Source organism: Pristiophorus japonicus, chromosome 13, assembly GCF_044704955.1.
Source record: "Pristiophorus japonicus isolate sPriJap1 chromosome 13, sPriJap1.hap1, whole genome shotgun sequence".
Classification (NCBI taxonomy): domain Eukaryota; kingdom Metazoa; phylum Chordata; class Chondrichthyes; family Pristiophoridae; genus Pristiophorus; species Pristiophorus japonicus.
In genome coordinates, this window is record NC_091989.1 from 157,823,296 (window position 1) to 157,843,792 (window position 20,497).

Sequence of the window (20,497 nt, forward strand, 5' to 3'; positions counted from 1 at the left end):
CTTGATAGCAACAGAGATTACATTAGGAACAAGAAATATCGACTCATTTTATAATCAATGATAAAATAATGTATTTGTTTATCATCAGAGCTTCATTTCTAGCCACAGAACAAGGTGCAGCTGGAAGGCATTATAGGCTGGATTATGATGGTCCAAAATGGACCATAAATTTGATTAATGACTGATTAATTCCAATGAGTACATAGCTTGGATAGTAATAAAGCAAAAAACAATTCTAAATCCATGAATGATCACAGCCATGTTTAACATGAATGTCTCAAAAAAGGGCAGGATTAGGTTTTAAATATTCCTGGAAATACAGTGTTCAGGAAAGATAAGGAAGGAAAGTAAGGGTGGCGGTATTAGTTAAGGAGAATATTGCAATGCTGGAGAGAGAGGTGTCCTGGAGGGGTCAAGGACAGAATCTATTTGGTTAGAGTTAAGAAACAATAGATGTGCCATTACACTACTAGGCGTATTCTATAGGCCACCAACTAATGGGAAAGATATAGAGGAGCAAATTTGCAGGGAAATTACAGAGAGGTGCAAGAACTATAGAGTAGTGATAATGGGGGACTTCAATTATTTTAATATAGACTGGGATACTAATAGTGTAAAGGGCAGAGAGGGAGAAGAATTTCTTGATCAATACATTTCCGGCCCAATGAGGTAGGAGGCATTGCTGGATCTGGTTCTGGAGAATGAAGTGGGTCAAATGGAGCAAGTGTCAATAGGAGAACATTTAGGGCACAGTGATCATAGGTATCATAAGGTTTAGATTAGCTATGGAAAAGGACAGGGAGCAATGTAGAGTAAAAATTCTTAAATAGAGGGAGGCAAATTTCAGTGGGTTGAGAATGGATCTGGCCCAGGTAAATTGGAATCAAAGATTGGCAGGAAAAACTGTAATCAAACAATGGGCTGCCTTTAAAGAGGAGTTGGTTCGGGTACGGTCGAGGTGCATTTCCATGAGGGGGAAAGGTAGGGCAACCAAAGCCAGAGCTCCCTGGATGACGAAAGAGGTAGAGAGCAAGATAAAGCAGAAAAAGAGTGTGTGTAATAAATACAAGTGAGAATCAGGCTTAATATCGAACGTTCAGAGGGGAAGTGAAAAAGAAAGTAACAGAGGCAAAGAGAGAGTATGATAATAGATTGCCAGCTAACATAAAAAGGACTTCAAAAGTCTTCTATAGGCATATAAATATTAAACGGGTAGCAAGAGGAGGTGTGGGGCCAATTAGAGACCAAAAATGAGACCTATGCATACAGGCTAAGGTATTAAATGAGTACTTTGCATTTGTCTTCATCAAGGAAGAAAATGCTGCAAAAGGCATAGTGAAAGAGGAGGTAGTAGGGATACTGGATGAGATTTTAAAAAATGATAAAGAGGAAGTACTAGAAAGGATGTCTGTACTCAAAGTTGATAAGTCACCAGGAATGGATGGGATGAGTCCTAGAATGCTGAGGAAAGTTAAGGAGGAAATCACGGAGGTACTGGCTATAATGTATGCACCTGTGAGCATGCTTAAAGGTTTGTAGAGTTGGTAACCAATATTTGAAGGGGCTGCTCCTCAATTTCTGGCTGCACTTCAGTCCCACACTCCTGATCTTTGGGCACCCTGTGCGGAGGGGAGCGGGTAGGTCCGAGGGCCTCCTCGTAGGAGTGCTCCTAGGCACGGCCAAGGGGGCCATCAGCCGGTCCAGGCAGCGGGCGGTCGAGGGGGTCGTTCAGCCCGACTGTCTGCCTCTCTTCCGCGCTTAGATCTGAGCCAGGGTGTCCCTGGAGATGGAGCACACGGTGTCCACCGGTACGCTCGCGGCCTTCCGCGAGAGGTGGGCACCGGAGGGACTGGAGTGTATCATCACCCCCGGCAACCAAATTTTAATATGATTTTACATGTTTTAAAGTTTAATTTGTTTTATTGCCGGTTCTTAGTGTCCCCCCAGTTAGGGGGCACTTGCATAATTTGCTTCTCGGTGCCCTAAAAAAAAACACCAAAAAAAACCAGGCACTTGAAAAATGTTTGGAGTGTCCCACCCCTTTAATAAGGGGGCACTTGATTTAACTGTTTATTTATTGGTTTGCAACAAAAGAGTTGTAGAGTTGGTGACCAATATTTGAAGGGGCTGCTCCCCAAATTCTGGTTGCACTTCAGTCCCACACTCCTGATCTTTGGGCACACTGTGCGGAGGGGAACGGGCAGGTCCGAGGGCCTCCTTGTAAAACTGCTCCTGGGCACGGCCAAGGGGGCCATCAGCCGGTCCAGGCAGCGGGCAGTCGAGGTGGTCGTTCAGCCTGACTGCCTGCCTCTCTTCCGCGGTTACATCCGAGCCAGGGTGTCCCTGGAGTTGAAGCACGCGGTGTCCACCAGTACGCTTGCGGCCTTCTGCAAGAGGTGGATGCCGGAGGGACTGGAGAGCATCATCACCTCCGGCAACCAAATTTTTATTTGATCATTAAAGTTTAAAGTTTAATTTGCTGGTTTTAGTGCCCCCTCCCCCCTTTTAGCCAGGGGGCACTTGTATAATTTCAGTTTTTAGTGCCCTAAACCCCCCCCACCGCCCCTAAAAAAAAAGGGGCAATGGAAAAAAAATATATTTTGGAGTGTGAACCCCTTGCAGGGGACATTTGTTTAAAGTGCGCAACTAAAATAGTTGAACTGGTAATGTGTAGTGTGATTGTTAAACCCTTGCTAATAAACCAACTAGTTCTTAATAGCTATGTGTTGCTATGAATTCTTAGGCAAAGAACCCATGAAGCAAATACATTACACTGTCCATAATCTTCCAATCCTCATTGGATATGGGAGTGGTGCCAGAGGACTGGAGAATTGCAAATGTTACACCCTTGTTGAAAAAAGGGCACAAGGATAAACCCAGCAATTACAGACCAGTCAGTTTAACCTCGGTAGTAGGGAAGCTTTTAGAAACTATAATCAAGGACAAAGTTAACAGTCACTTGGACAAGTGTGAATTAATTAAGGAAAGCCAGCATGGATATATGAAAGGCAAATCGTGTTTAATGAACTTGATTAACTTTTTTGATAAAGTAACAGAGAAGGTTGGTGAGGGCAATGCGGTTGACGTGGTGTACATGGACCTCCAAAAGATATTTGATAAAATGCCACATAATAGTCTTGCCAACAAAGTTGAAGCCCATGGAATAAAAGGGACAATGACAGCGTGGATACGAAATTGGCTAAGTGACAGGAAACAGAGAGTAGTGATGAACGGTTGTTTTTTGGACTGGAGGAAGGCATACAGTGATGTTCCCCAGGGGTTGATACTAAGACCACTGCTTTGTGTGATATATATTAATGACTTGGACTTGGGTGTACAGGGCACAATTTCAAAATTTGCAGATGACACAAAACTTGGAAGTATAGTGAACAGTGAGGAGGATAGTGATAGATTTCAAGAAGACAAAGACAGGCTGGTGAAATGGCAGACACATGGCAGATGAAATCTAACGCAGAAAATTGTATGGTGATACATTTTGGTAGGAAGATCGAGGAGAGGCAATATAAACCAAAAGGGTTCAATCCTAAAGGGGGTGCACGAACAGAGAAACCTGGGGATATATATGCACAAGCCGTTGAAAATGGCAGAGCAGATTGAGAAAGCATATGGGATCCTAGGCTTCATCAATAGAGGCATAGGGCCCGAACTTGGTCAAAGCCAAGGCCCGCCCAATTGCCACCCAAAGGACTGCCGAGAGACCAGGAAGACTCCTCAAAGATATGGCAGTACCGCCCAGCGGCAAAATAACGACTTACGCCATCAATCTGGGTGGCAGCGGGCAGGAGCCTCGCCAAAGTGCCGCCAAGGATTGAGTCGGGCCCAGGGAGGGTGGGAAGACATAAAAATAAACAAACATTTTCACCAAAAAAAAAACACTGGAACAGCTTCAGGGAACCCCATACACATAAAACACTGGGAAAAAATAATTAAAAGAAATCCTCCTAACTTTTTTTTGCAGGTCTTCTTACATAGAAACATAGAAACATAGAAAATAGGTGCAGGAGTAGGCCATTCGGCCCTTCTAGCCTGCACCGCCATTCAATGAGTTCATGGCTGAACAGTCAACTTCAGTACCCCATTCCTGCTTTCTCGCCATACCCCTTGATCCCCCTAGCAGTAAGGACCTCATCTAACTCCTTTTTGAATATATTTAGTGAATTGGCCTCAACAACTTTCTGTGGTAGAGAATTCCACAGGTTCACCACTCTCTGGGTGAAGAAGTTCCTCCGCATCTCGGTCCTAAATGGCTTACCGTTGGGGTTAGACCTGCCTTCATGCTGCCGACTCCCGCCCGCACCAATATGGCAGCTCGGCAGGCTGGACACTTACGTGACTTGTGCGCCAGCAGCCGTCAGCGGGCGGTTCCCAGCGGTACTCCCCTCCCGCCGGCAGAAGGTCTCCACAAAAATGGCACCGAGGAAAGACCACCCAAAAAAACTCAGTGGTAAGGCCACCAAGTTCGGGCCCATAGAGTACAAAAGTAAGGAAGTTATTATGAACCTGTATAAAACACTGGTTCGGCTTCAACTGGAGTACTGTGTCCAATTCTGGGCACCGCACTTTAGGAATGATGTGAAGGCCTTAGAGAGGGAGCAGAAAAGATTTACGAGAATGATTCTAGGGATGAGGGACTTCAGTTAAGTGGATAGACTGGAGAAGCTGGAGTAGTTCTCCTTAGAGCAGAGAAGATTGAGAGGCGATTTGATATAGGGTTCAACATCATGAGGGGTCCAGGTACAGTAGATAGAAAGAGACTGTTCCCATTAGTGAAAGGGTCAAGAATCAGAGGATACAGCTTTAAGGTGATTGGCAAAAGAACCAAAGGTGACATGAGGAAAAGCTTTTTTACGCAGCGAGTGGTTAGGATCTGGAATGCGCTGCCTGACAGGGTGGTGGAGGCAGATTCAATCGTGGCTTTCAAAAGGGAGTTGGATAAGTACCTGAAGGAAAAAAAATTGTAGGGCCACGGGGAATGGGCAGGGGAAAAGGGACTAGCTGAAGTACTCTTGCGGAGAGCCGGCACGAGCTCAATGGGCCAAATGGCCTCCTTCTGTGCAATGATTCTATGTCATAAACATCCTAATACATGCATTTAAGGTATTTACTTAATAATTCTGGGAAAAGATTTCCTCTGGTTGTTATATATTAACCAAATTGGAAACATGGCCACACACTATTTTGGTGAGATTGTAAAACATCTCAAAAAGAATGGTTTATTACTTTGCTGAAAATTGCAATTAAAGGAAATTTTCCAGCTATGTTTCAATGTCACTAACATATAAAAAGTAAGAATGGGGCAAGTTTTATGTACGGACATCTGGCATGCAAGGGTGGTTGAGCATTTTGTGTAATGAAATTGTAAACTTGTTGATAGGTCTGCTTACTCAGTTTTGATGAAGAGTCTACACCCAAATGTAAACAAGTATTCCCTCCTTACAGTTGTTGGCAGATGACTCTTTCTGATTAGTAGAAAAAAATTGAGCTACAGAAAGCCATCTACATTTTAAATAAAAAGCAAATGAATGGTGGGCTGTGTGCTGTCCGTAGGTACAATGTTAATTCAATGCAGGATCAAGGAGGTAACCTTGATTGCACTGACAATTTTGAAAATTAGCTTGTGCCATCAGAGTTAACCTGCAGATTAGATACCAGCAGAGTGAAGAATCTTGATAGCAACACTCATAGGAACATGGGAACAGAGAAACAGAAGTTGGCTATTCAGCCCCTCAAGCCTGCTCAGCCATTCAACAAGATAATGGCTGATCTGTACCTCAACTCCATTTAACTATCTTAACTCCATGTCGCTTGATATCCTTAACAAAAATCTAGCAATATTAGTATTGAAAACTATAATTGTTCCAGCATCCAAAGCCTTTTAGGGAGATAATTCTAGATTCCTACTACCCTTTGTGCGAAGAAGTGCTTTCTGATTTCCCTCCTAAATGGTTTAACCCGAATTTTAAGATTATGTCCCCTCATTCTCGATTTCCCCCACCAGAGGAAATATTTTCTCTGTATCTACCCTATTAAATGCTTTTAACATTTCAAACAACTCCATCAGATCACCCCTCAATCTTCTATACTGAAATGAATACAAGTTTATGCAACCTGTCCTCCTAACTTAACCCTCTAAGTCCTGGTATCATTCTGGTAAATCTGCGCTGCACCCCTTCCAAGGTTACTATGTCCTTCCTAAAGTGCTGTGCCCAAAACTGAATGCAGTACTCCAGATGGTGTCTGACCAAGGCTCTATACAACATGTCTATATAACAAGCTGCCACCACCTCTGGAAACTGCAGATAGTGGTTACGACAAATATTTTGACCATTTTTTGACACATTATTTTGCCTCCTCCAGGAGAGTACATGGTTGAGGGAGGGTGAACGAGGGGGGGTAGGAAGTGTTGAGTCATGCTGGACCAGTCATTGCTAATGAGGGGCAGGCTTGATGGACCAGCTGGTCTTTTCCTGCCGGTCATTTTCGTAATTTCTTTGCATGCTAATAAATCAGATAATATGGCATCCAGTGCAATTTCATATTGCTACTATAATGTAATCGTTTGAACTTCAAATGTCAGTTTCATTCAAAATATATAAATTCTCAGGGTTTGTAAACACTTCCAAATCTGAAGACATTATTTTGAATTGAAAAAAAGGATATGTGATCATTTCCACAGGATATCTGATGACTGCATTAATAACAAATGGAGCATCAGCAGCTTTTCCTGTTCTCCACACAGGATACTGATTGGTAAAAATTGTTGTTACTAAAACACAAATAGATAGTTAGTGTCCAAATTAGATTCAGAGGGGAGAAAATAGTTCTAAAATGAGCATTTTATATTGGTATATCAATGCACAATGTTAGTGTAATGAAAATCTCACCATTTCTATCTTGATATGATGCAATGATATCTGCCAGGTCAAAGGCACTTGCAAATGGATTGCCATCGTTAACTACTGAAATCTGTGGAATAAAAATGATATCTATATAAAACTTTGGTATCTCATTGATCAATCATACACATGGCAGTATGTGACCAGTCTATAGTAATAATATCGGATTGGTCACCAGCTCAGTCTCTCCTTGGTTTCCCTACTCCAGGGCATTACACGCTCCAGGGTTGACATTTATTTATTTCATCCTCTTAATTTTTTACGGTTTACGTTGAATGGTTATTTAATTTTCTGACAGTCTGCCACTGATGCTTACTTATTGATTTAATGTTTTCCAGACTAAGTGTTTATACTTATCTAATATATATTTTAAAAACATGAGGTTCTGACACTTAATAATTCCTACTTCTGCTCTGCACTACACTGTACTCTGTCTGTGCTTTCATTTGCCTTGCCTGTGCACCCATCGGTAATCTCCTTTTGGTCACCGGGCCCTCAGCACTCTGCTCACTCACTAACCCTCCGGAGCTGTCTACACACACACACACACACACAAGATCACAAGGTAAATATAAATGAGTATGGTACTTTGGTAGATCATTAATCAACAAGGAACATACAATATCTCAATCATATTGTTCTTTCTTAAATGATTCTAGGGTTTTTGACTCCACGGTCCAAATGGAACTCCATTCCAATATTAACCACTCTTTATTTGAAGAACTTCTTCATATCCTGCAGCCTTATCCTACTGTCCTGGTGTAGTTTGAAATAATATTTCCGATTTCATTTTTCTGTAACTGTTTACCATTCATATACATCTATGATGTCCCTCTCAGGCGCTCTGTGCGAAGCTGAAAAGCCCATGCTTCTCAAACATTCTTTCATAACAGTATTTTGGGGCACTAAGGTTCAGATTTGTGCCAGGAGTGGACCCACAAAAAAATTCCAACCCGTTGCTTGCCCTTTCAAGGCCCGCACTACCCCCCTACCGCCCCCTCACCCCCACTCCCCTGGATCGCATCTCGAACCCCCAGTTCTGACCGTCAGCTGGCTTTGCATAGAATTATACCGATTTCCCACTCTCGCCAACTGGCAAGTTGCCCCGGAGTGTCAGTTTGGCGCCTGCAGCTTGCCAGCAATATGTAAATCAAAGCTGGGCTTCAAAATGGCTTGGGTCTCACAACTATAACAACAGACGGACAAACTTCACCCATCAACATCTTGTTGTACGCCTCAAGTTAAAATCACTCCCACTGAATGGTCAATATACCATGAGTGAGTATGACCGCCTTCATGTGGAATTCAGTGAAGCAGTAAATACAACTTAGTAAAATATTTTTTAAACTGCTGAGATGGCACACTATTTATGCAGACACGCGAATGGAACAAGTGAACAGTTTCAGATATCGCCACTTTCGATTGGAACAGACAATTTTGAAGTTTAGTCACAAATTTGGAAAATAATTTTTAAATTATCATGGTGATAGTTTAGTGTTCATAAACAGCTTCAAAACATAAAACCCTTAAAAAAGGAGATACACTTACATTGTAGCGTGTGTCAAGCCCTCTGTGTCTAAGTGGCTCTCGTTGTTGTAGCTTTAAGTCACCATTCACAGTAAGCTGAGACCCAGGTATAGAGGATGAGAAGTAGACATATGCCATACTCTGCATTATGAATGTAGACATTCTCTGCAAGCAACATCATGAAACATTAAGATAATAACATATCTCACATGATCCTGCTCAATGAATAGGAAGTTATGCTGTTTTTGGGGAGATGGGGGTGGCGGGGTAAGTGCTGCACATTTCCACTGTAAGGTTTTGGAAATAAGTTTCTACAAGATGTATTCAGGACAGAGAAGCAAAGTTTTTTTTTATTGGTTTCGGGCCCCAAGTTTCGGGTGTTTGGAGCAACTAGTTTAGTTTGGAGTATCTTAGAAATTGCAATTCTCGGCATTTAGTTTGCTCCAGTTCTTGTGAGTTAGTTTAGTTTCGTTTTAGTTCTTTTTCCAAAAGGGGGTGTGTCCAGCCACTTAGGCCTGTTTTGCAAGTTTCGGCAGCGAAAACTTACACCTAAACTAACTTAGAATGGAGTAAGTGTTCACTTTTGTAAGTTCTGAAAACCCTTGCCTAGAGTTAAGTTCAGTGCAGGCACAGCCAGAGACGGGGGGAGGGGGCGCGGGAGGAGCATTTAAAGCATCAAGCACTAAACGAAGCACAAAAAGTAATAAGCAATTAATTAACAAATAAAAAATAGAAGCAACCCTGCACTAAAGCACCAAGACCAAAATAATAAGCAACCAATCAATAACAAATAAAAAATAGAAGTCCTACCTTTATGTGAAGGGAATTTCTTTGTTAGCCTCTCTCTGTGTTTCTGTCAGTATCCCTCTGTCTGTCTCTATTTCTGACAGTGAAGAGTGGGAGGAGAGGGGGTGAGGAGGTGGGGGGGAAGGGAAGAGGAGAAGGGAGGGGGTGGAGGAGGGAGGGGGTGGAGGGGCTGAACGGGAGGGAGGGGGAGGGGCTGAACGTAGGCTGAACTGGGGGGGAAGGGTGGAGGCTGTACGCAGGGGGGAGGCTGAATGCGGGGGAGGGGCTGAACGGGGGGTGGAGGAGGGGGCTGAGGCTGATCACAGGGTTGGGGGGTGGCTTAACGCGGAGTGAACGGAGGTGGAACGTGGAGGGAGGTTGAACGCGGGGGGGGGGTGAATGGAGGCTGAACATGGGGGGGGGGGGAAGGGGGGTGAACAGAGGCTGAATGCGGGGGGGCGGGGGGATGAACGGAGGCTGAACGGGAGGGGTGGTGAATGGAGGCTGAACGAAGGAAGGGGGAGTGTGAAGCGAAGTAATTTGGACTTGATACTGATGGATACAAAATCATCTCAACAATTGTTTTAAGTTAAAGATTTGAATCTTTCTGCAAAGTCTCAAAAACAGTTGGACCTACACATTTTCAAACCTGCATCATTCCAAGTGAGCCTTCACCAGATGTGTGAATGTTTTTTTATGAATCTTGGCAGCCTCTTCAGGTAACACACCTACTGAAACCTCGACATGAGGTGACAAGAATATTCGGCGTCAGCTTTTAGTAAAGATATTCAGTGCTCATTAGGGCCCCTCCCACACAGCCTGCAGAGCGTCGGGCTGTGAGGAGCTACTGCACATGCAGGCACATTCTAGCGCGCATGTGCAGAGGTCCGAGCACTGTTTTCAACAGCGACACCTGGCTCCACCCCCCACCCCTTGTGCTGCGCTACGCTGAGGCCGAAGACATGCTGAGGCGCTCGGAGAATTAGAAGGCAAGTTTTCGGTGTCCTTTTTATTCTAGAAAGTCGGCGCAACTAATGGAGGTGCGCCGTTTTTACAGTGGCGGAAACTTGGGCCCATAGTGTTTTCCTTATCCATTGTAGACAAATGGATAAAGAAATTAGGTCCCCTCCTGTATTATGCTTATCTAAATAAATACATCTGGGCATGTAACATGGAGGAGAGGGCAACACAGGGATAAAGAGCAGCTTAGGGAAGGGGGATACGGAGCTGGCTCAGGATCATGTAGGTGCATAATTATTTTGGCCAGTCAGGGTGTAGGGAATAGGAGCAAAGTGGCTATGTATTCAGTTGTTAAGAGTGAATACTGGGGCATATGGGGCTCTAAACATCTATACCTGGGCCAGCATCGTGGAGGTTAAAAACCCAACCAGAGCAGATTTCCCTGAGGGAATAGAGAGTTCAAGCAAACCTGTTTTTGTAATAGTAAATAAACATATGACTACTTTAGTAAATATTAATGGATGGAATTTGTTCAGTAAACTGACACACTCCCACTGCAACTCGCTTTGTGTGGGAACTTCCCCAACTTCACTGAGACCAACTTCAGAAAAAATAAGGTGTGGTGATTTTTTAAAAATGTTTTAGTATCACCCCCTTATAAAGGAGACCAGTAAATCATTCCTCTGGGAATAGGAGAGGAAATGGATCGCTGTGATGAGGTGCCTTCCCCCAAATGGTGGCAGGCAGGCCAGTTTTCAGCAGCATAGGGCTGGTGGATGCTGGAGATGTGCAGGCGCCCATAGGCCCCATGCAAATTAGGTGCCTTCCACTGATGCATGGCCACGGCTGGAGAGCAGCAGCAGGTATGATCCGGGATAACCGCTGGCATCGGCAGGCCTGTTGGAAATGTTGGAGAGCTAACAGCTAATAATCTATATAACTGAACTATATAACTATAACTGGTCATGAAGCAACAGGCTTTCTAAAGATAACAGGAGAATAGTGAGGTGCCTGTGAGTATGGGATAATTCATTTTTTTTCTTTTCCCAACATCTGATTAGCACCACAATGAATGTGACAAGGAGATATTGACTGGAGCGACATCAACCAAGAGTGATTAATGTCTAACTTTTAATGATTAGAGCTATCATTTACTAAACATAGGCAGAGCGATCAGTTAACCACATGACTACTTTGGTATAGAATGGATATCTGTTACAATTTAGGTATATAAGCTGTCCATAAGTTGTCTTTGGGAGGGTCCGAGAACAGATAAATCATGACGTCGTATCTGTGAGCTATACCTTTGAAGTAGATAACAAGGGTGTACAGGAAGGATGCTTTTCCAGGGTTAGTTGGGAAGCTGATGCGAGATAGACCAACAGCTACACTTTGTACGGTACGGACTGATCGCCTATGTTGCATGAATAAAGTCTGTTTCATATACTCGAACTTTGTTGTGAACATAGAACATAAGTATAAAATGACAACAATAAAGTGAGGGGAACAATTAATAAAAACAAATTAAATTGCCTGTACAGCAATATGCACAGCATTTGAAAAACAGGAGAACTGAAGGCAATAATTTGTAGTGGGGTGCCAGATGTAATAGGGATACTGAACATGGCTACATAAAGAACAGGACTAGGTTAAATATTACAAGATATAGCATATTTAGAAAGGGTAGAGAAGGAAGATGAGGGGTGGGGTAGTTGTACTAATTAGAGACAACATAATGGCAATAGAAAAAAGGGATATATCCAACATTAAGATAGAAACAGAATTCATATAGATTAAGATGAAGGATAAGAAGGGATCCATCATGTTAACAGGGGTATTCTACAGACTACCTAATAGTGGAAGGAAAGTAGAAGAAAAAATATGTAGGCAAATCTATGAAATGAGTAAAAAAAATAATTAATAATCATGGGAGACTTCAACTACTCCCAAATAAACTGTCAAGAGGTAGGCAAAAGGGAAAAGGGAATGGAGTTTTTACAGTGTGTTCAGGACTCTTTTCTTACCCAGAATGCAAGAAGCCCAAGAGATGAACCACTGTTGGATCTAGTAATGGAAAATGAACCAGTGCAGATAAAAGTATGGGAAAAATCTAACATGATGAGGTTTAAAATAATGATTGAGAAAGACGCAAGTTAGACAAAGACCAAAGTAATAGATTAGGAAAAAGCTAATTTTATGGGGATGAAAATGGAACTAGGAAAGATAAACTAGAAAGAAAATGACAGACATAGAGATAGAACATCAGTGGAAAATATATAAAACAGTGACCAACAGAGTTCAGGAGAAATATATTCCTCCATAAAAGAACAAACTAGCCAATAATGAAACATCATGGATTAATAAAGAGATATGGGTAGCACTGAAACTAAATAAAAAGGCATACACAAAGTACATGGACAATAATGAGGATGACAAAAAGGAATACGAAAAGGCTAGGAAAGTAAAAGAAATTAGGAAAGCAAAGCGGAACTATGAAATTAAATTATCAAGAAATATAAAAAGAAATAGTAAGGTTTTACACAGACACAAATAACAAAAGAAAGATCACAATAGGGATTGGACTACTAAGATGGGAGGAAAAGCAATGTGTGAGGAGGACACAAAAAATCTGCAAAAGGACATACACAGGCTAAGTAAGTGGGCAAAAATGTGGCAGATGGAGTATAATGTTGGAAAGTGTGAGGTCATGCACTTCGACAGAAAACAATCAAAGAGCAAGTTATTATTTAACTGGAGAAAGATTGCAAAGTGCTGCAGTACAGCGGGACCTGGAGGTACTTGTGCATGAAACACAAAAGGATAGTATGCAGGTACAGCAAGTGATCAGGAAGGCCAATGGTATCTTGGCCTTTATTGCAAAGGGGATGAAGTATAAAAGCAGGGAAGTCTTGCTACAGTTATATACAGGTGAGGCCACACCTGGAATACTGTGTGCAGTTTTGGTTTCCATATTTACGAAAGGATATACTTGCTTTGGAGGTAGTTCAGAGAAGGTTTAATAGGTTGATTCCGGGGATGAGGGGGTTGACTTATGAGGAAAGGTGGAGTAGGTTGGGCCTCTACTCATTGGAATTCAGAAGAATGAGAGGTGGTCTTATCGAAATGTATAAGATTATGAGGGGACTTGACAAGGTGGATGCATAGAGGATGTTTCACTGATAGGGGAGGCTAGAACTAGAGGGCACGATCTTAGAATAAGGGGCTGCCCATTTAAAACAGAGATGAGGAGAAATTTCTTCTCTCAGAGGGTTGTAAATCTGTGGAATTCGCTGTCTCAGAGAGCTGTGGAAGCTGGGACATTGAATAAATTTAAGACAAAAATAGACAATTTCTTAAACGATAAGGGGATAAGGGGTTATAGGGAGCGGGCGGGGAATTGGAGCTGAGTCCATGATCAGATTAGCCATGATCTTATTGAATGGCGGAGCAGGCTCGAAGGGCCGTATGGCCTACTCTAGTTCCTATTTCTTATGTTCTTACTGAGCACAAGCTAACCTGACAGATAATGACAGCAAAATGGCAGAAATATTGAATTTTTACTTTGCCTCAGTATTTACCAGGGAGACTAATAAGGTGGGCATGACATTAGAAGAAGAGGAGATCAAAAAGGATATAAAGATATTCAAGATAGAATGGGGTGGTTGGCATCACTGAGAATGAGAAGTCACTCAGTCTGGAGGCAGGAAAGTAGAGAAGATATCTCATTCAGAAAATTGTGTTGTATTTGGGTGGACAGTACAGAATAAGGACTTTAAAAGAGAGATGTGAAGAGTAGAACAAGAGATGCTCAAAGGAGGAGAAGTTGCCATAGGAGTAGGGAGACAGACCAAGGTGTGATTTAGATACAAGGGCTACACCACCACCATGGCAGTTTGGGCGTGGAATATGGTGGAAAGTGTAGCCAGGTGGAAAAGCTTCATTAAGGGGAAAGGTGTCATCACCCCTCAACCATTTCTCAGTCAATGCAATTATGTCAATTTGATCGTCCACAAGGCCATGGATGACAAGGCCCTTATTTACAAGTGAACGTACATTTCGAAGGGAAATGCGGAAAGGTGTGATGATATTTAACTTACTGGCATAGTCGAGAGGATCAGAGCCAGGAGGGAGAGGGAGGAGGTTGGCGAGATTAGCTCACAGCAGGCACTGAGGGCGGGAAGAGAATAAGATAGGGACAACTATCAGGAAAGACTGAACAGGTTTCGGTTTTCTCTAGAAAAGAGAAGGCTGAGGGGGTGACTTGATAGAGATCTTTAGATAATGAAAAGGTTTGATAGGGTAAATATGGAGAAAATGTTTTCTCTTGTGGGGGAGACCAAAACTAGAGGCCATACAATGAAGATAGTCACTAATAAATCCAATAAGTAATTTAGGAGAAACATCCTTACCCCAAGAGTAGTGAGAATATGGAACTCTCTACCACAAGTAGTAGTTGAGGCAGCAGCATTTAAGGGGAAGCTAGATAAGCACGAGGGAGAAAGGAATGGACAGGTATGCTGATAGGGTTAGCTGAAGAGGGGTGGGAGGAGGCTTGTGTGGAGCATAAACCACTTGAGCTGAATGGCCTGTTTCTGCGCTGTAGATCTGACGCAATGTCTTACTTGAAGCATGTTATAGTGAACCATAGAAGGTAAAGGTTGACTCAACAAGCCTGTGGAGGCTGGGTCATTGAATATATTTAAGGTGGAAATAGATTTTTGAATGTTAAGGGAGTCAAGAGTTATGGGGAGCAGGCAGGGAAGTGCAGTTGAGGCCAAGATCAGATCAGCCATGATCTTATTGAATGGCGGAGCAGGCTCGAGGGGCCAAATGGCCTACTCCTGCTCTATTTCTTATGTTCTTATGTATGTTCTTAAGCAGAACATTTACCCAAAAAGCTTCCCAATTTACAATCGATTTTGACCTACTTTGCCTGGTAGAAATAGGGCCGGCCATTAAAATGAATCCATTTTGTATCCATGCTGCCACTGCTCCTTTAATCCCAACAGCATCAACTCTGCTAACAAGTCTATTATGTGGTACTTTATCAAATGCTTTTTGAAAGTCCATATACACATCGACCGCACTACGCATTCTCGACTCTGAGGGACTGCCGAAGAAGGCTAAGCACATGCACTTTCTCCATTAATTCATCAAAGAACTCGATCAAGTTAGTCAAACACAATTTGCTTTAACAAATCCATGCTGGCTTTCATTTATTAACACATATTTTTCCAAGTGCCAATTAACTTTGTCCCAGATTAATGGGCTTAATTTTCCTCAGTGATTTGCGCCGTTTATTTTGAGCGGGTTGCTTTTTCTGGCCTGACTTAAAAATCCACAGTTTCCCCAATCAATTTGCACCAGCGTAACTCATTTAGTTACGTTTTTTTTTTAGGCACTTTTTTCAGCCACCTACGTCAATTCTGGCCATTTAGCGAACTTTGGCCAGCTAATAGTTACTCCATTTCTGCTTAGGCCAGCATATGTGGCCTCTCGAGAAAACCCTTGCGGAGAGTTAAAGAAATCAGCACAGGTAAGTACATTGGAGGCCATTCGGTCTGGGCTAGGGGCGGGAAGCGGAGCGGATCGGGACCGGCACTCACTCGGGGACTGGAGAGGGTCGGCGGGGGAGGGAGTGCACTGACCGGCACTCACTCGCGGCCACAGCGGATTGGGACCGGCACTCACTCTGGGACCAGAGAGGGTCGGTGGTGGGGGGAGTGGGGTAGCGCACTTACCAGCAAGCCCTTCGGCCTGGGCTAGGGGCGGGAAGTGAAACAGACCGGGAAAGCACTCACCCGGGGACTGGAGAGGGTCGGCGGGGAAGGGAGTGCACTGACCGGCACTCACTCGCGGCCACAGCGGACTGGGACCGGCACTCACTCTGGGACCAGAGAGGGTTGGTGGTGGGGGCGGGGTAGCGCACTTACCAGCAAGCCCTTCGGCCTGGGCTAGGGGCGGGAAGTGGAGCAGACCAGGAAAGCACTTACTCGGGGACCTGAGAGGATCGGTGGGAGATAACTGTTCTATCCAGAAAGACCTGGGCATGGAGATGCCTCTGGAAGTACCATAACTGTTTTGGAGATAAAAGAACCACATATCAGGAGGACCATACTCACATAACTCCTCAGTGATGGCAGAAGCACGAATCCAAACTCAACTTATCAATAAAGTGTTTGCAACTGTTTAACAATCTCCCTTTGTCATCATTTAACCCCACCTTCACAAAAATTACAAGTTCTTTAATCCAGTACCCATCCTATATCATCACATCACATCGGAATTCTTTGGCCCTACAAGGTCATCCAAACCTACATAACATGAATGAATAATCGAGCATGACATAAATCCAGTTTTCTGTATGACTATAATTTCCATGAATAACTAAAGACAAAATAAGTCAACATTGTCCTTTATTACAAGCAACTTAAAAGTGACCATAAACCATCCCATTCTTTCCTTACTCTATGCTTACCCTGGATATCTAAAAGTGCCTTTCTTTCTCCTATTCTACTGCTTCTCCTAGATGCGCCCACTTGAAATCCCGGTCCCGGTCTGGAGGCTTCTCGATTGCCAACTTGAAGCTCTACTGCGCACGCACGCCCATTGCAGTGACGTCAAAAACTTAAGTTTTTTTCCCGCACATGCGCAGAAGGCCCGGCTGCGCCTTTTGGCTCAGACAGCAGGCTCCACCCCAGCCATGCTACACAGCTCCGAATTGCAGTATAAAGATCGGGGAAAGTTTAGACATGTTTTTCTGGCACCTTTCTGGGCCTAAAAACCTGGCGTAACTCTGGCAATACGCCAGAAAACAGGCTTGGGCAAAATTGAGCCCAAGGTCTCTAAATGTTTCCCCACCACTGACGTTAGGCTGACTGGCCTGTAGTTGCCGGGTTTATCCCTCTCCCCTTTTTTGAACAGGGGTGTAATGTTTGGAATCCTCCAGTCATCTGGCATCACTCCCATATCTAAGGAGGATTGGAAGATTGTAACCAGAGCCTCTGCAATTTTCACCGCTACTTCCCTCAGTAATATAGGAAGCATCCCATCTGGACCGGGTGACTTTTCTACTTTGAGTACTGCCAGCCTTTTAAGTACCTCCTCTTTATCTTTTTTTATCCTATCTAATTTCTCTACTATCTCCTCCTTTACTGTAACATTGGCAGCATCCTCTTCTTTAGTGAAGACAGATGCAAAGTACTCATTTAGTACCTCAGCCATCACAAGAAGATCTCCTTTGTGGTCCCTATTCAACCCCACTCTTCCTTTGACTACCCTTTCACTATTTATAGATATATAAAAGACTTTTGGGTTCTCTTTGTTACCCACTAATCTATTCTCATACATTCGCTGTGCTCCTCTTATTTCCTTTTTCAGTTCTCCCCTGTACTTTTTGTTTTCTACTGAATTATGAACCTGACATTTATCGTGAGCCTCTTTTTTCTGTTTCATTTTAATCTCAAAGGCCTGGAATTTGCAGTTGAAAGGACGACAAAACTGTAGCGTTTGCCATCATTACTGTGTAAAACTGACTGCAACTTCTGGCTTACACACATGTGCAGTTAAACAGTGAAATCCGGAAGTTTCTGTCAGTGATGCCCTGCTCCTCCACAGAGTGTGCTGTTGTAGTCTTAGCAGATGTAATCAGCACAGAATCAGTAATTTGATGTGAACTTCAACTCTTTAAACACTATTCTCACTGTAAAACCATTGAAAAAGTTGAGCCTTGTTGAATGAGCTGTAATTGAGTTTTTAATAGCATACTAAGTCCTAATTATTGCTGAACAACCTCTCTGGCCCTGAAAAACAATCTTAGAAGTGTGGAGTGTCATTCCCTCCATTCCAGGATAAAAATTCCATAAATGTTTTTTTAAATAATTTTTTTCCGAATATTGTAAAAGTTTGTTTATGATATTTCAGTTTCTACCTTAATTCATGTGTATCTCTCAATCTTTATTTTGCTCTTTAAAATGATTAAAAAATGCTTTCTACTTTCTGGTTTGCTGTCTTTGAGAATTCTTCAATATTGATGACTACACAGGGATCTCTTATAAATTACCCCAGAATGAAAGGGATGACGTAATAGGGGCAATCGACGCCACAGAGCTAGCTAAACCTTTGTGGGCAGCTTTCTTTGAGGTTAGTGACAAGCACAGTCCCTTCGCCGCTAACCGCAAAATCTGGGACTATATCTTGAGTCATCCAAGGAGCTCTAGCTTTGGATGCCCTTTCTTTCCTCTTTGTGGGAATGTGTCTAGTCTGTACCCAAACTATGTCCTCTTTGAAGGCCTCCCGTTGCTCATTTACTGTTTAACCTGCCAATCTTTGATTCCAATCCAACGGAACCATATCCCTTTTCAACTCCCTGAATTATCCCTCCTCCAGTTGAATAGTTTCACATGTGATTTATCCTTGTGCTTTTCTATAACTATTCTAAACCTAATGATATTGTGATCACTGGTTTCCAAATGCTCTCTCACTGAAACATGCTCCACTTCATTCCACTACTGATCAAGAAAGTTCTTGCATATTTCAGAAATGACTCCCCCCACCCCCTTTGCCCTTTACACTGTTATTTCCCATCTATATTAGGATAATTGAAGTCCGCCATTATCACTACTCTATAGTTCTTGCATCTTTCTGCAAGTTACCTGCAAATTTGCTCCTCTAACTCCTTCCCATTATTTAGTGGCCGATAATATGCACCTAATAGTGTAATTCTGAATACACTGTACCCAGGAATTTTAAATGCCCATTCCTCCCCTTGTTTGAGCCAGGTCCTCGTTATTGTCATTATATCATAACCCATGTGGCTACCTGTGTCTGCAGCTCACCAACCTTATTTACAACACTCCAGGCATTTACGCATACACTCTTAACCCATTTTAATCTGCCTCGCATTTCACCCCCCATTTGATCCCTCCTATTTCTGAACAACTCCTTATTCGAATACTGTTGCCTCTCTCCAGTTCATGTTTCTGTTTTTACAATGATGCCCGCATGTGAAACAGCCAGCATGCATTAAAATCAAATTTCCTGTCCTCTGGAGAATGATTCACCATTTGTTTTTAAGAATAACATTGGTGTTACTACTTTTCATTATATTTTATCTCAAAATTAATGTTTAGATAGTACCAGACAGTTATACCGCAACTGATAAAAGGCAAAACTGCCAACGAGCTTGGGATGGGTTTAGGAACTCTACACTATACTCTTGGTATTAATTTTCAAAAATCAGCAGCCCAAAGCTGTAACAGAATGGGGGTAATTAGAGTATGTGAGATTCTGACAATTAAAACATCCCTTGTGTTTATCTTATTGTTAGGGAACAATGTGGATTCCCATAAAGAGGATACACAAATTTGTAGTTTACGCTTAATGATCCATATTAAAAGATAAAGAAAACAAGGTATGAAGGTTCCAAACTGGACAAGAGTCTGAGGGGAAGAAGGAGGTACAGTGGGATTTTTTGGATTATCAAATCTTCTGCAAAAGAGTACAGTACTGGATAACCTATAATTTTAAGATTTTCCATCCTTCACTGTTCAGACTACAGAAACTATCCTGTTGTCTGATTAAAGCCCTAAAACAATACACAAAATGAAACTCTCTCTTCTCCTTGTTCCCAAGAGACTGACTACTGTAAAGTAGAAATCTCCCCAGAATTAAATAGCTGCATTTTATTTATTTTAATAGACTACAACCATAAGAATGTTGTTCTCGTTTTGTACAGACTTCACGATGATGTAATGTTGAGACGCCAATTCTCGAATGTGCCACATCACTGGAACAGGCTGATATCTGGGGCTCAGATCAGAGGTTCTTCGTTCAGCTGATGCTAACAACTACATTATTTATTGGCTCTATAATGGCTTATTGTTAGCTGGTGCAAAGTTAGTACTGATAATATACATTAGAAAGTGATAGATCAATGAAGCAGAAAATAAGTGTATGCAGGTGATCGGCAGTTTATTTTGCTTTTGTGACTAGCTTTATGCAAAAGTATTGGGATTTTTTTTAAAACACCAAATCGAATTTAATCCAGTTAGCAGCAATTTTAGAGGTTAACAAGCTAAATCATTCTGCAGATTTAAAAATGCTTTTAAAACAGGAAATGTTATTCTATTGATGTGCATTAGTTGAAATAATTACTTAGTGACTGCAACAAATGACCATGTTACTGAAGTCATTGCAGACAAATAGAAGTACTATACATTGGAAGTAAAAATAAGAGGCACCTTCTAAGAATAAGATATTTTACCAAGGATCTTAATTAATTTATTGCTCACCATGTCTAAACAGTG

General features: G+C 42.4%; 1 protein-coding gene across 3 annotated transcripts in view; it reads right to left on the minus strand.

The window, feature by feature from the left end:
* The window catches only part of tmem231 (transmembrane protein 231), an 80,554-nt gene that overhangs the window by 13,047 nt on the left and 47,010 nt on the right, over positions 1-20,497 (minus strand). For 2 of the 3 annotated variants that reach the window (XM_070896997.1, XM_070896998.1), the window contains exons 4-6: positions 8,466-8,609; positions 6,906-6,987; positions 6,682-6,787 (exon numbers count right to left, since the gene is read on the minus strand). In XM_070896997.1, coding sequence (XP_070753098.1) covers positions 6,682-6,787; positions 6,906-6,987; positions 8,466-8,609 — 332 coding nt within the window. The remainder of the gene's footprint in view (positions 1-6,681; positions 6,788-6,905; positions 6,988-8,465; positions 8,610-20,497) is intronic. The other variant, XM_070896999.1, reaches the window with a different exon arrangement.